The 14,944-nt window shown below is 40.0% G+C and overlaps 1 protein-coding gene across 1 annotated transcript; it reads right to left on the bottom strand.

Annotated features, from left to right (window-relative positions):
* Positions 1 to 855: 855 nt before the first annotated feature.
* On the bottom strand, positions 856 to 13,560 carry RIPPLY3 (ripply transcriptional repressor 3). Its single transcript, XM_006125989.4, has 4 exons — positions 13,339 to 13,560; positions 12,234 to 12,300; positions 2,944 to 3,011; positions 856 to 2,135 (listed from the first exon to the last, which is right to left on the bottom strand). The coding sequence occupies exons 1-4, from the start codon at positions 13,446 to 13,448 to the stop codon at positions 1,985 to 1,987; spliced, it is 396 nt and encodes a 131-aa protein (XP_006126051.2). The 5' UTR covers positions 13,449 to 13,560; the 3' UTR covers positions 856 to 1,984.
* Between the last annotated feature and the right edge of the window lie 1,384 nt (positions 13,561 to 14,944).

The raw sequence follows: 14,944 nt of genomic DNA, 5'->3' as shown, positions 1-14,944 counted from the left end.
CAGGGACATTCCCTGATTTCAGATACACTCTTTTCCTTAAAATCCCATTACTCTCATGCACTGAGCATGGAACAAAACCCAACTCCTTCAGCCAATGAAGTAGCAGGTAACTAACACTGACCCTGATCCTGCCATCTCTTATTCATGTGAGCAATCATGTATATCCTAAAATGATCTACAGAAGACAATACATGCACTTAAATGAATAACTACATGATCGGTCTTATTCTGTTTCCAGAAGTACACTGTAACCATGAGTGACTGCATCACAGAGAAGAAAATAAATAGTAAATTTCTTTTTAACTACATTAGAAATGTAGGGGCTAAGGAGAATATTCATGTTTCTCATTATAAGTGAAACACTTTATTTTTGAATGTGTATATAAACTTTTACAGAGGAGATTTTTTTTAATTAAATTGATATTGTTCCATTAAATCTAATGTTATGGAATGTCTTGTACCCCAATTCTGCAAGCAGTTACTCAAGTACAAAGCTTTAGGCACAAGAATTGTCCCACTGATTTCAACTGAAATATTCATGGACATAAAGCTAAGTAAATGCATAAATCTTTGCAGAATCAGGCGGCTACTCAAAATAAGATGGCAGTTAATTATTTTCAAATAACTAGAAACTGTACAAAATATTTACAAGACAAACAGTAATATTCCAGCGAGACAAATGAGAAACTAAAGCACAACTAGGAAGAGTTATTTTGAATTTGGAAGTTTGGGACTGTGCAGGGCTATCCTTAGAGGGGTGCAAATCCCAAGACAAACCCCTTCCACCACCTCAAGCCCTGCCCCTGCTTCACCTACCTTCCTCCAAACCCCTGTCACACCTTTTCCTGCCCCTGCTCCACCCTGGTCTACTCCCATTCCACTTGTACCCTTTCCTGTCCCAACCAGGAGTAGGACAGTCGAGTGGTACCAGTCGCTCTGCTGCTGGCCACCGCACCCCCCAGGCCCTGCATCCCATTAAAGCATGGGACCTGAGACAACCACCTCAGCCATCCTGTGGCCTGTTGGTGTGTGTGTGTAATCAAGAATCCTTTCAAACCCCTGCTTATGTCTCAGTGTGTAATCTGAAGCAGATTTTTAAAAGCTCCACCTAGAAAAAGGAACTTGGCACAATGTTGTTAAAATGGCTTATAAAAGTAATTTAGTCATCCTGAATCTGAACACAAAAGAAATCAGAGGATTTTACTCTCTAAATACAAACTTTCTAATTGTAATATGCTATGCTAAAATCCCAGATTCAAACCCAGCACTTTTAGAAATGTTTAGAATAGGATTTCAATTTTGCAGTTTGAACTTTTTTACTTTGTTGCACATTTGTAATGTATGTAAGGTCCTTCTTAATTCTCTAATACACACCTGAATTCACTGTTAAATCATATTTTATTATTCATGCTTTGGCACCTCTTCCAAATTAATGGCAGAGCTCTTTTCTGATGACTTAGGAACCAGAACTCGTAACAGCTTATAAGCAGAATCCCAGAGGATCCAGTGGGACAATGGATATGACTTTCTAATATTTCACATTTCACCAAAAGATCTAATTTAGAGAGATGTTGGGGGGCATGTATCCACATGCTAATATTTTCCCACCATCAGGCATAAATTTTTATCTTCCAAAGCAACATAAACTAGTGTTTGTGCTGAGCACTGTGCAATGGTAACAGAGACATTAATGGTCTTAATACAGAAGTTACTCCAGCCAGAGTCAGCTTGGGGCCACACAAACCTCTGCAACTTAAAATTCTAAAAAATTGCTACATAGACTTTTGTTCCTGATAGCCTCCCAAAAAGAAAAAAAAACCTTCACTGTTTGTTGCCATTTGCATCACCCCACTATTTTTCATATGACAGCAAGAAGATGATTCTCACATGACCTTTAGATCTGGTTTATATGATGTTCACTGGTAAACACAGAGACTATTTTTGTCCCTTGATTTAAATGGTCCTTAAAGGCTGAATATGTTCATTAAAAAGCTGAATTCCTTCCTTCCTCATCATCTTCAGAATCAGAGTCATCATTGTAGAAGTGAATTGTGGCTTGTACTGGAAAACTGGCCAGAACCTTCTTTCCAACGTTGCATAGGAACTCCTGGGATTTTGATTTGGGCAAATAAAGTCTAGTCAAACAAAACAAAACCACTTATAAAAACCATGTAAAATTTTTCAATCCTTTTAGACGAACTAACTCAAGGTTTGTGTTTGAAGAATACATTGCTTCCCTTCCTTATGAAAGGGAGGGTCCTCTGCATCCTTAATGGCTTCTCACTTGTCTTCATCTCTCCATCTTTTAAATCATCCTTCTATCTAAAGGACTCACTGAAGTAGTCCTAGCTCTTCCCTGATCAGTACTATTAGTGTTGGCAGTGAATATTAATCCTGAGTTACTTTTGGGGTAAGGAAAGGGCAAATATTGGGTTAACCAGAGGTCTCTATTTGGCAAGTGCTGCTCCTGAGAACATGAGGAAATCTGATTTTTTAGAATTGTGCTGACGTGGAAGTCAGACAGGACAGGTTTGTTAATGGTAGTGTAGAATTTAAGGAAGGATTCTGAAAGGATCCTATCTGTACCAGGACAGAGTTAAGGGCTATGATCTGTTGATTTTGTATGGGGATGGTTCTACTGGTGAGATGAGTGTCTCTGGGAGGAAAAGGAGAATATATGTACTATTAGATACCTGGACTTTCAATTTCCTTTTTTTAAGGGATGATAATTATACAACCTTAATTCACAGTGTGGTAAGTCTGGTCTGTCAGGACTCTTTCATGGCTTTCTAATGTCATAATTAGCATATTGCTTCAGCTGCTTACCTTGTGCATCTTCTCAGGTGAATTACACAGTTTGACACTGCCATAGAAGGAATTTACTACTGAAGAAAAAAATACAAATTTAACTTTTCCCGAAGCAACTTATAGGATTCATCTCACCTCACTGGATGCTGAAACCCCAAAGCTCCTTTTGAGCTAAAATTTCTCTGATCACCGTCCAGTTCAGACTGTAAAGACACATATGTGTGATTTAGAAGCAGCTGTAAAAATTATCTATAATTTTATAATTTTCTTGTCACATATATTAATTAAATCTTAGGTATTATAATATTAAACATATGTGAAGTATTATAATAATATAATATAGTTATATGTTTTAACTACCTGTACTCATACTTTAAATTTCCTGTTTAAATTAATAATTAAATATGTCAGGCTTTTGTTTTAAAAGAAACATTTAAAAATTATTACTTTTCTAATGTAGCACCCATTGGCCCCAGTTCATTCTGCTAGGTGCTGACTAAACACACCAAGACACTTTTTTGTGCTGGTTGGGTTCAGCTAGAAGCAATAACCTCTAAAATGGGGGACTTGAGACTTACCACTTGGTGCTCTTCCTAGTCCCCGGATACTGCAGTGGAATACTGGGAGATACTACACTAGAGGCACTGTGTATTAAATGTTAAATTGAAGTCCCTTTATCCTGGTCCTAGAGAGGGTGCTACTGAGTGAACTCAAAGAACCCAGGGTACTTTTCAAAATGAGGAGCATACCAAGGAAATTAGATATAAAAAGGATTTTTTTACAGATCATCTGTCTACCTGTTCATACAGGATTTTCTAAATTATCCAACTTAAATGTATACCCCAAATTAAAAAACACAATAAGAGAACAAAAAAATGCCACCATAGCTTAACAATTAAGTAAAAGAAGCAGTGACAGATAAAAAGATATCTTTTAAAAAGTGGAAATCAAATCCTAGTGAGGAAAACAGAAAGAAACATAAACTTTGTCAAAAAGAATGTAAAAATATAATAAGAAAAGCCAAAAAGGAGTTTGAACAACAGGTAGCCAAAAACTCACAAAGTAATACCAAAATGTTTTCTAAGTACATCAGAAGCAGGAAGCCTGCTAAACAACCATTGGGGCCCTTGGAGCACTCCAAGAGTACGTCTAGACTACATGGCTCCGTCGATGGAGCCATGTAAAATATTTTACTCAGCATAGTCAAAGAAGCGGAGATTTAAATAATCCCTGCTTCATTAAAATAAAAATGGCCACCGCGCTGTGCCAACGATCAGCTGATCCAGCGCAGCGCGGCAGTCTAGACACAGCGCGGTCGACAAGGGAAGCCTTTGTCAACCACCCCGGTATGGCTCGTGAAACTTGGTTTACCCCAAGATATACCCCAAGATGATAAAATCATGGAAGAGAAGCTAAATGAATTCTTTGCTTCAGTTCTCACGGCTAAGGATATTGGGGAGATTCCCAAACCTGAGCCATTCTTTTTAAGTGACAAATCTGAGGAATTTTCCCTACTGAGGTGTCATGAGAGGAGGTTTTGGAACAAATTCATAAACTTAATAGTTACTAATCACCAGGATCAGATAGCATTCGCCCAAGAGTTCTGAAAGACATCGAATGTGAAATTGCGCAACTATTAACTGTGGTTTGTAACCTATCCTTTAAATCGGCTTCCATACCTAATGAATGGAAGATAGCTAACATGACACCAATATTTAAAAAGGGCTCTAGAGGTGATCCTGGCAATTACAGACTAATAAGTCTAACGTCAGTACTGGGCAAATTACAGTAAAACTCCATTAGTCCGGCATCCAATGCTCCGGGACTCCTGATGGTCCGGCACCATCAGGAACCCGGAAGTGCTGGGGCAGCTGGACAGGCTTCCCCCATTCAGCTGCTGCTGAAACTGACCAGCAGCTGAATCGGGGAAGCCAGGAGCAGAGTAGCTGGGGTGCTGCTGGGTTGGTCCCGTTGCGCTGCCCCTCGGGGCTGCGGGACCAACCCGGCAGCACCCAAGCTGCTCTTGGGGACGCCTGGGGCAGAGCAGCTGGACTGCTGCCGGGTTGGTCCCGCAGCACCAAAGGACGGCGCTGCGGGACCAACCCAGCAGGACCCCAGCTGCTCTACCCCAGGCGTCCCCGATTCAGCCGCTGTTGAAACAGAACAGCGGCTGATTCCAGGAATCAGCGTCGGGATTCAGCCGCTGCTGAAACTGACCAGCAGCATCAATTTCACCAGCAGGCTGAATCCGGACGCCTGGGGCAGAGCAGCTGGGGTCCTGCTGGGTTGGTCCCGCAGCGCCGCCCCTTGGCGCTGCGGGACCAACCCGGCAGCACTCCAGCTGCTCTGCCCCAGGCGTCCCCAAGAGCAGCTGGGGTGCTGCCAGGTTGGTCCCGCAGCCCCAAGGGGCAGCACTACAGAACCAACCTGGCAGTACCCCAGCTGCTCTGTCCCAGGCGTCCCCAAGAGCAGCTGGAGTGCTGCTGGGTTGGTGCTGTAGCGCCGCCCCTCAGCGCTGCGGGACCAACCCAGCAGCACCCCAGCTGCTCTATTGTAGGCATCCCCGATTCAGCTGCTGCTGAAACTGACCAGCAGCGGCTGAATCAGGGACGCCTGGGGCAGTGCCGGACTATCGTAAGGGGGGGCTATGAGGGGTCTGGGGTGGCATCCCCCTCATCCCACCCCACTCCAGACCCCTCATAGCCCCCCCTTCTGATAGTTCGGCATATCTGATAATCCGGCACCCCCTAAAGGTGCTGGATTATCTGAAGTTTACTGTAGTTGAAACTATAGTAAAGAATAAAATTGAAGATGCATAAATGAACATAATTGTTTGGGGGGAAAGCCAACATGGTCTGTAAAGGGAAATCATGCCTTACTAATCTACTAGAGTTCTTTGAGGGGGTCAACAAACATGTGGACAAGGGGGATCCAGAGTATATAGTATACTTAGATTTCCAGAAAGGCTTTGACAAGATCCCTCACCAAAGGCTCTTAAATAAACTAAGTTGTCATAGGATAAGAGGGAAGGTCCTTTCATAGATTGGTAACTGGTTAAAAGGCAGGAAACAAAGGGTAGGAATAAATGGTAAATTTTCAGGGTGGAGAGAGGTAACTAGTGGTGTCCCACAGCGGTCTGTCTTGAGACCAATCCTATTCAATGTATTTATAAATAATCTGTAGAAAGGGGTAAACAGTGAGGTGACAAAATTTGCAGATGATACCAAACTGCTCAAGAGAGTTAAGACCAAAGCAGACTGTGGAGAGCTTTAAAAAGATCTCACCAAACTAAGTGATGGTATTATGAGCTTTGGTGGGCACAGCCAACTTCTTCCGATGACCGGACATGTGTTTTGTTTTGTTTTGATTTGTTTCTTTGGACCCACAAAGCTCATGATACCATCCACATGTTTTGTTAGTCTATAAAGTGCTACCAAACTACTTGTTGTTTTTTAAGTTTATCCATAATAGAATGTGGTACATCTAAAAAAGTATTGGCATAATGTATAAAGAAGGCATGAAATGTTTGTGTGTATTTTTCTGTAGGTAATGGTTTATTATATCAATAATCCAGTTCTATGGAATAATCCATGACAATGAGAAAACTAAATGAAAACTTTAATTTTGGACTCTTGTTAAGCATTTTAAAGGAAAGGATTTCTTAGAATATAATATTTTTAAAAGCAGCAAATTAAGTAACTAAGAAAATAGCTCCTTGATTAGCCTCTCATGTAGTGATAGAAATGACAAATAACTGTACTCAGTAATATTGACAGTATCGTACTGTGTATAAAAATTCTAACCACAGGGTAATCCCCACTTACTTGCCAATAGTTGTAGGCTTCCAGGAAATAACACAAACAAATTAAATATAATTACTCTGAATATATTGCAACAGGAAATACATGTAACATAGGGTATAACAATATTCTCAGAGTGACTGGTACCCACAATGAAATCAGTGTTTCCTGTAAGCTGGGCGGCCACCCAGGGGAGATTAAGTGCTGCCCTGCTGATTAGCAGAGTGTCCACAACCAGCAGCATGTGTTTCTACTGGTGGTGCACATCCACACATGCGTCAGTCCACATAACAAAAAATTCTTCTGCACATTGATAGAAAAAATTAGAGGGAACATTGGGATCACACATGAATTTTGCTAGTCATGTCACCTGATAAAGCAAGAGTAAAATTTAGTGCCTCATAGTATTAATCCTTTCCAGGGTCTCATGATGACCATGATTTCATCTATGGACCAGTTAGCCACTTGGCTGACTGGGTCCAGTGCATCCCAAATGACTCATCATGGGATAAGATAAGTTCCTCCACAGATTTAAGTCAGTGGTTAATAAAATCCCCCAAACCCTTGTCCTCTGTCTTAAGGGGACAAATTAGGGAATAGAGGTCTTCCATGCAATATCCTGACTAACTAACGGTGCATTCACAGCTCCCCAGATATCATCAGGCTTAGAGATCAATCTGGACTTTTCAATCACTGTGCAAGGGCTGATTATAGCTGCTTGCAGGGATCCTCTTCATGCAGCAGTCGTATGCTCAAAGATAAATGAGAACAATATTTGTCCCTCCTCCTTGTATAAATCTTTTATATGCTTTAAATCTGTTATCTTCCCCCTTCATTCTTCTCTTCTTCAGTCTAAACAAACCCAGTTTTGTCAATCTTCCTTCACAGGACATGTTTTCTAGACTTTCAGTCCTTTTGTGGCTCTTCTCTGGATTTTGTCCAATTTTTCCACAGCTCTCTTGACACATGGTACCTAAAACTGGATGTAATACTCTTGTTTGAGGCCTAATTGGCACTGAGCAGAGTGGAGGAATTACTTCTCGTGTCTTGCTTATAATACTTTGCTAATACATCCAAAAATAACTGCTTTTTTGCAACAGTACTATACTGTTGACTCATAGCTTGTGATCCACCATGATCCCCAGATTCTTTTCTGCAGTACTTTTTCCATAGGTAGTCATTTCCCATTTTATATGTGTGCCACTGATTGTTCCTTCCTAAGTGGAATGCTTTACATTTGTCCTTATTGAATTTCATTCTATTTACTTTCAGACCATTTCTCTAGTTTGTTCAGATCATTTCAAATATCAGTCCTATCCTTCAAAGCACTTGCAATCCCTCTCAGGTTGGTATCATCCACAAACTTTATAAGTGTACTCTCTATGCCATTATCTAAATCGTTAATGAAGATTTTGAACAGAACAGGGTCCAGAACTGATCCCTGTGGGATCCCACTCTATATGTCCTTCCATCTTGGGTGTGAATGATTTATAACTACTCTCTGAGAATGGTTTTCCAACCCACCTTATAGTAAGTAACTCCCCCTAGGTTCTATTTTTCTAGTTTGCTTATGAGGTCATGTGAGACAGTATCAAAATCCTTGTTGAAGTCAAGATATACCATATCTGCTTCTTCCCCTCCCCCCCCCGCTTGTTATCTTGTCAAAGAAAACTATTGTATTGGTTTGACATGATTTGCTTATTGATCACAGTATTTTCTTCTAAGTGTTTGCAAATTGATTACAGGCAGTCCCCGGGTTACATGGATTCGACTTACATCGGATCCCTACTTACAAACGGGGTGAGGCAACCCCACACTAGCTGCGCCTCCCCCCCAGCAGACCGCCGAGACGTGCCGCGGTCCTGCCGCCCGCATCCTCCGCGGCGAGAAAAGCCGCTCAGCGTCTTCCTGATCTGCTGCCCTCCCCCCCCCAGCAGACCAGGGAGATGCGGAGCGGCTTTTCTCAGCAGACACCTTAGCTTGAGAATAAAGGACTGAGGGAAGTGAGGTGTGGGAGAATAAAACTGAGCTCTGGAGAAATGTTTGGCTAGAGTTTCCCCTACAATATGTACCAGTTCCGATTTACATACAAATTCAACTTAAGAACAAACCTACAGTCCCTATCTTGTACGTAACCCAGGGACTGCCTGTACTTAATTATTTGCTCCATTATCTTTGTGGGCATTGAAGTTAAGATGACTGGTGTAATTCCCTGAGTTGTCCTTATTTCCCTTTTTATGGATTGACATTAAATTTGCCCTTTTCCAGTCTTCTGGAATCTCTCCTGTCTTCTGTGACTTTTCAAAAGTAATTGCTAGTAATTCAGATATCTTTTTAGTCAGCTCTTTGAGTATTCCATGATGAATGTCATCAAGACTACGTGACTTGAAGACATCTAGCTTGTCTACGTAATTTTAATTTGTTCTTTTCTTATATTAGCTTCTGATCCTACCTCATTTTCACTGTCATTCACTGTGTTAGACTTCTAATCTCTACTAACCTTTCTGGTGAAAGCTGAAGCAAATATTCATTTAGCATATCTGCCATCCAGTTCTAATGTATTTATAGACTATCATTCTTGTTACCCTTTGTGACCCTAGCTAGTATAATTTTGTTTTTTTGCCTTAGCCTTTCTAATTTTGTCCCTACATACTTGTGTTATTCATTTATACTCACCCTTTTTAATTTGACCTAGTTTTTACTTTCTGTAGGATCCCTGTTTTTGGGGGGGAAGAGGGGAGAAAGGAAGGGTTGAGTTTTATATTACTGAAGATTTGTTTAAGACAGTGTGGTCTCTTGCCATACTTCTGACCTTTCCTTTGAACATTTAAATAATGTGTGTAGTGTCATGTAGTATTGTTCATACTTAAATTTTCAATATTAAAATGTTCTAGTATATATTTGACCTACATTTTATATGATCTTCCCTTTGAAATGGGTATTAGTAATTTCATCAGCAACCATATATCACACATTCCTGTTTTAAACCAAGAATAAATATTTAGGTATACATCTCATTCAGTGCCTGTATATGCCATCACATTTTTACTATTAAATTTAACTTTGTGATATAATGTGTAACTTTTTAATATAAAGAAATTTAATAGACTTCTTCTCTGGCATAGACAACGTTGGGAAAAGGTACATATGTATTTAAGGTTGAAAGAAAACCTATATGTCTTGTGTTACATGAGGGAAAGTATATTATCAGAGTCCTGTAGCGGCTTGAGCAGTTGCTGCTCAGTGGTTCCCTGCAGCTGGTGCTACTAGCCCTGGTCCCCCTCCCCCACTTCCCCCCAGGTATCAGGCCCCTGCAGCTTCCCCAAATCATCAGGCCCTCAGCCATATACACCTCCCAGCAGTGCCTCGCACCTGCTAAGATTCAGTCAGGGACATTTATGGTAAGTCATGGACGGGTCACAGGTCATGAATTTCTGTTAATTGCCATGACCTGCTCATGATTTTTATTAAATAAGTCTATATTTAGTCAGAGATATATGATGACTAAACATTACACTGTCACATACGTGCACTTAAGGACTGAGGTAAGACTGCTTGTGTAATGTTGCCAGTTTTCCACTCTATAATGTTTTGCTGTGCAATTTTCATTTTCTCAATGTGCTTTTTGTATGGGATTTCCTGTTTATTTTATAAAAGGAAGAGGGAAAAATAAAGCTACTTCGCTCTTGAGGACTCAAAACTCTGCTGATGTAATATGTGCAACTTCCATAATGCAGAATTACTTGGCTAGACACCAAATGAACATCTTGCCTCATGCACCTTAGGAAGATCATAGATAGATGTCACTCTTCTGCAAATGTAGGAACTCTGTAGTTGAAGAAGCTCGCTCAAGTCTATTAGAATGGGCCTTCCCCCTTGTACTCTCTATATAATGTAGGCAAGAATCTTCCTTAGCTATTGTGCACTTGCTAAGGAGTGAAGAAATGAGGCTTCTCTCTTTCATTTCTCAATAGTTCCCCAACTGTGGAGACTTCTGGTTTAATGGGGGAGCATGGGTGGGCCCTGCAGCATAAAGGAGAAGGAGGGTCTATACAACAAGGAAAACATTAATATTGAAACCAGTTCTTTGAACCATGCATACATTTTTAACCAATGACTGGCTCCTAGCAATTAACATTTATGAACTTCATACTTTTGGTAAATAAATAGTGGGAGCTAGGTACAGCTGAAAACCTCATGTATTGGTTGCATAAAGTGTTTTATAGTGATGTGACGTTTCAAAGAAAAGAGCATTGCAGTTGCCTGATCCCTGAAACCTTCATTCTTCTATGTTACTCTCTTTGGAACTTCTAGCTACTTCATTCCACAAGCTCTCACTGCTGGTTCTGTGTATCCACATAGCTGAAGACTTGCTAAGGAGTGTTAGGTGGGAGCCCCACTCATCTGACTGATACCTGTCAGCAAAGCCTAGAACTCTGATGTACAGGCAGTCCCCGGGTTACATGGATCCGACTTACATCGGATCCCTACTTACAAACAGGGTGAGGCAACCCCGCACTAGCTGCTTCCCTCCAGCAGACCAGGGAGACGCGAAGCTAGCGCCCCCCCCAGCAGACCAGGGAGACACGGAGCGGCTTTTCTCAGCAGACACCTCAGCTTGAGAATAAAGGACTGAGGGAAGTGAGGTGTGGGAGAATAAAACTGAGCTCTGGAGAAATGTTTGGCTAGAGTTTCCCCTACAATATGTACCAGTTTCGACTTACATACAAATTCAACTTAAGAACAAACCTACAGTCCCTATCTTGTATGTAACCCGGGGACTGCCTGTATAGGCACATTCTTCTGTCAGCCTGCTGAAGTTGCCTTCTTGGCTCTCTTTCAGAAGCCATCCAAAAGTGGGTGTCAGCAACAGCTCCCAACCTTAAATGGTCCACACAAAAAAAAAAAGGAATAAAAGGTTCTCCACAGCTGTACACCTTAGGGGAACTGTTATAAGCAGTGACTCTCACAAGGTGTACACTATGGATCATTGTAGCCTTAACCAGCTATGCCTTCAGTAACTTCTCAGATACACAGCTGTGGTTCTGATCCTGCAAACACTTATGCATGTGAGTAGTACCATTGAAGTCAGTAGGATTATTTGCAAACTTAAAGTTGAGCATCTGTGCATAAATTTTTGCAGGACTGGAACCTTCATTACATTTATTAAAGCCTTCTTTGGAGCTATGTACTTTGAGCTAAGCCAAATAATAATAGTAAAAACTTATCACCAAAACATTAAGTACCTTTGACTAAAGTCTATTTTATACCACATTTCAAACGTCTTCTCCTAGTTGTTTTAGCTGCAGTATTGTAAAAAAATCTCCAAACTCACTTTTTTGTTCAAACTTTCTTACTCACCCCATTCACAGTTAGGCAGAAACTAAGCATAAAACATTGTCATTATTTTAATGGTATCGGCATGGGAGTTGTTGTCCAACATTAACTTCTGTGCTTCCTCTACTATTATATCCCAGATTCTGCATAACAGAGTTATAAAGAAAATACCTTGAAACTATTGTTCTATTTTTACAATAAGAAAGCTGGCCTCCTGTGTTCCAGTTTTCACTTTTTAAAAAAACACACTTGTTTTTCTTTGATGATTTTTCCATAACTTAACCTTACATTTTCTTGACGTCCCAGCTGAGTGTCTCTTTCTGTGAGAATCCAGGGTCTCCATAATGTAGGATTGCTGAAAATATGAAGAACAGCAACATACTCTCATAGATAATTCTTTCTGACCTTGGCCATATTTCAGTGCAATGATAATTACTTTCATTACATGCTGTCTGTGTCTTTGAAATAAGTTTATTTTTGGCTCAACACACTGATATTGGTCCAACAGAAATTACCTTGACTGCTTTGTCTGTCTGATGTCCCTAATTAATGTGGATTGCACCTGGCTTTACATGATCAACTTGAGTGTTTTTGCTTATATTTTGATCACAGGGTGACGAATACATTTATTAAGTCAGCAACTTATTGCATTGCAGTGATGACTGCTAACCTGAAATCTAATAATTTTAATAAAAACATACCCACTTTCAGGTATTACAGCAACCTCTTTATCCCTTCTAACTTTTTTTTTAATCTCACAATCATATTTACCTGTTTTTAAATGTCTTTTCTCTTCTCTGTTACTAAATACTCACACATACTCTGCTGTCAAATTCTCAAAGTAAATACACTAAAAAAACAGTTCTCATCTTTCAGCTAAGGTAACCTTCTCTGTAACTAGAGCTAAATGCAGAATGTACTGTTTGGAAACGTTCTTCATTTAAAGGGACTTTTCCCCTCAAAAAATAACAATTCTGACCAGTTCTATAATGTATTTGTAACATGTAAAATAGTAGATAAATCACAACAGTGTTTTCACTTATTTTTAACCTGGTAATTCTTTATGGTGCAGCTATTTCCAATCAACTATTTGAGAAGGTCACAATGATAATGTGCACTTAAAGTCTAAACAACTAGATAAGGTAGTTATTTACATGATTTGTTCTGTTGCAAAAGGCACTGGTATGGATCCCAGCATGTAATTTAACAGGTGGTGTTATTTGAAAGAATGATTTTATCCATAGACACAGAGAACACTGAATTTCATTTCCAGAGATTAAATACCTGCCTATATGCTCATCCTGTCTTTGCCCATTGTCACTACATAGTAATCCTGCAAGAGATTTTAAAAACAGGGGTTTTGAGGAAGCATTTCTCCTTTCTTCTGTCTTACCTTTCTGGCTGCTCTCTCCGATGGAAAGAATGCAGCTGGATATCTCTGGAAGAGTGACAGAGCTGAGTCACTGTAGCCTGGAACAGATGTTTAGCTGCAGCAGCCTCCATAGCACTGGCCTGTCTGCTGTCTAGTACTCCTCTGCCTGGCTGCTTCTCCAGGTATTTCAGCTCCTCCTTTACTGCAGTTCCTCAAGAATACTTATCTAAAACTAGCAAGCCTTCAGGTAAAGGGAAGGAGACGGCCTTAATGAGTTTGTTTTCTCCCAGGGTTTCCAAGTTCTGTGTAGTGTAATAAACACAATATGTTTATTTACTTCAGTCAGTACCTGACAGTGGAAATAACCTAGAGGGTTTCTCTTCCTGCCTTTGTTGTACTGTATCTTTTTACTTACTTTTATTTTATGTGAAGTACACTGTGAATATATGGAGTTGTGTATAAATAAAAAATTAAGTAGGAAAATCTTCAGCCTCAAATATCTAACAAAACAAATGGGGAAACTGCCTATCCAGTCCCCAGGTAACTTCAAAAATACCTTTGTTTTAAAATTGCAAAATAATCTGTTAGTTCCAGATTTCAAAAAAGGAAAAAATACCAGAGTAAAGGAAGATGAAAACTTAAAATGCAGACCTCATGATTGCCATAAAAGCAGAGGATGTTACTTTTTTATCTTGATCTGTTTGGTGGGAGGGAAGAGAAAGATAAGAGATAGACCCTGCAACAATGCATGCTTGGTAATGAATGCCACTCCTTTGAAGGTTTTGCTGTTGCATGATATATAATACATATTTTAAACTACCAGAATTACACAGAAATAAACATCATCTAAGTTTCCAATCCATTGGCTTAATTTGGGCTACTATTGACATTGACTATTATACTGCTTGAAAGATTTATTGCAGCTGGTTACATTACCTGCTTTTCATTGCTATGGTTCATTTGCTTCTGTTCACCTGGCTTTCTTTATGTCTTTGATTTTAGTGAAGACCCAATTCCAAATTACAAAAGGATTGTAAGAACTTTGGGATAGATCCTTTTTTCACTTAAGCTGTTTTTTCATTGATTCAATAGTAGCAAGATTGAGCTTCCAAATATGAGAATGCCTTTTCTTAGGAAATTTCTTTGGTGAAGACAGCATGCGCAAAGATCCTTAGTCACAAATCGTATAACCCATAGCGGGTTGCCTGAAGTAAGCCCTCAAAACTGTCAGCCAGGATGAGTTCAGTAGATGAGGGTCCCACTTTTTCTCTAAATAAGACACTATCACTCTCTAGCAGTGGTATTAAACTACTTCTGAGCTACACATTGAAGCACAATTCCTGGGAAAGCATCAGTGAATTATACTCCATTCAGAGAGGGGGGGAAAATCCTTTGAGAAGAACTTTTTTTTTGGCAGGAAGGAAGTGCAGTTACCATAATTATTAATGTAAAAGCTCTTATTTATTAAAATATCTGGCATCAGGGAGCTTTATGTTATGTGTGTCTGACTTCATATCACATTTGCTCACTTTACCGGTTAAAATACTTACTTTCCTCACTGCCATTCTGGCAGCCTAAGTTGGATTTGACAGTGAATCTGGCTACCTTCTAGCTTTTGCACCCTCAC

This window comes from Pelodiscus sinensis, chromosome 1 (assembly GCF_049634645.1).
Source record: "Pelodiscus sinensis isolate JC-2024 chromosome 1, ASM4963464v1, whole genome shotgun sequence".
Lineage (NCBI taxonomy): Eukaryota > Metazoa > Chordata > Testudines > Trionychidae > Pelodiscus > Pelodiscus sinensis.
The sequence above is the reverse complement of the archived record's forward strand: the minus strand, read 5'-3'. Positions and strand labels throughout refer to the sequence as shown.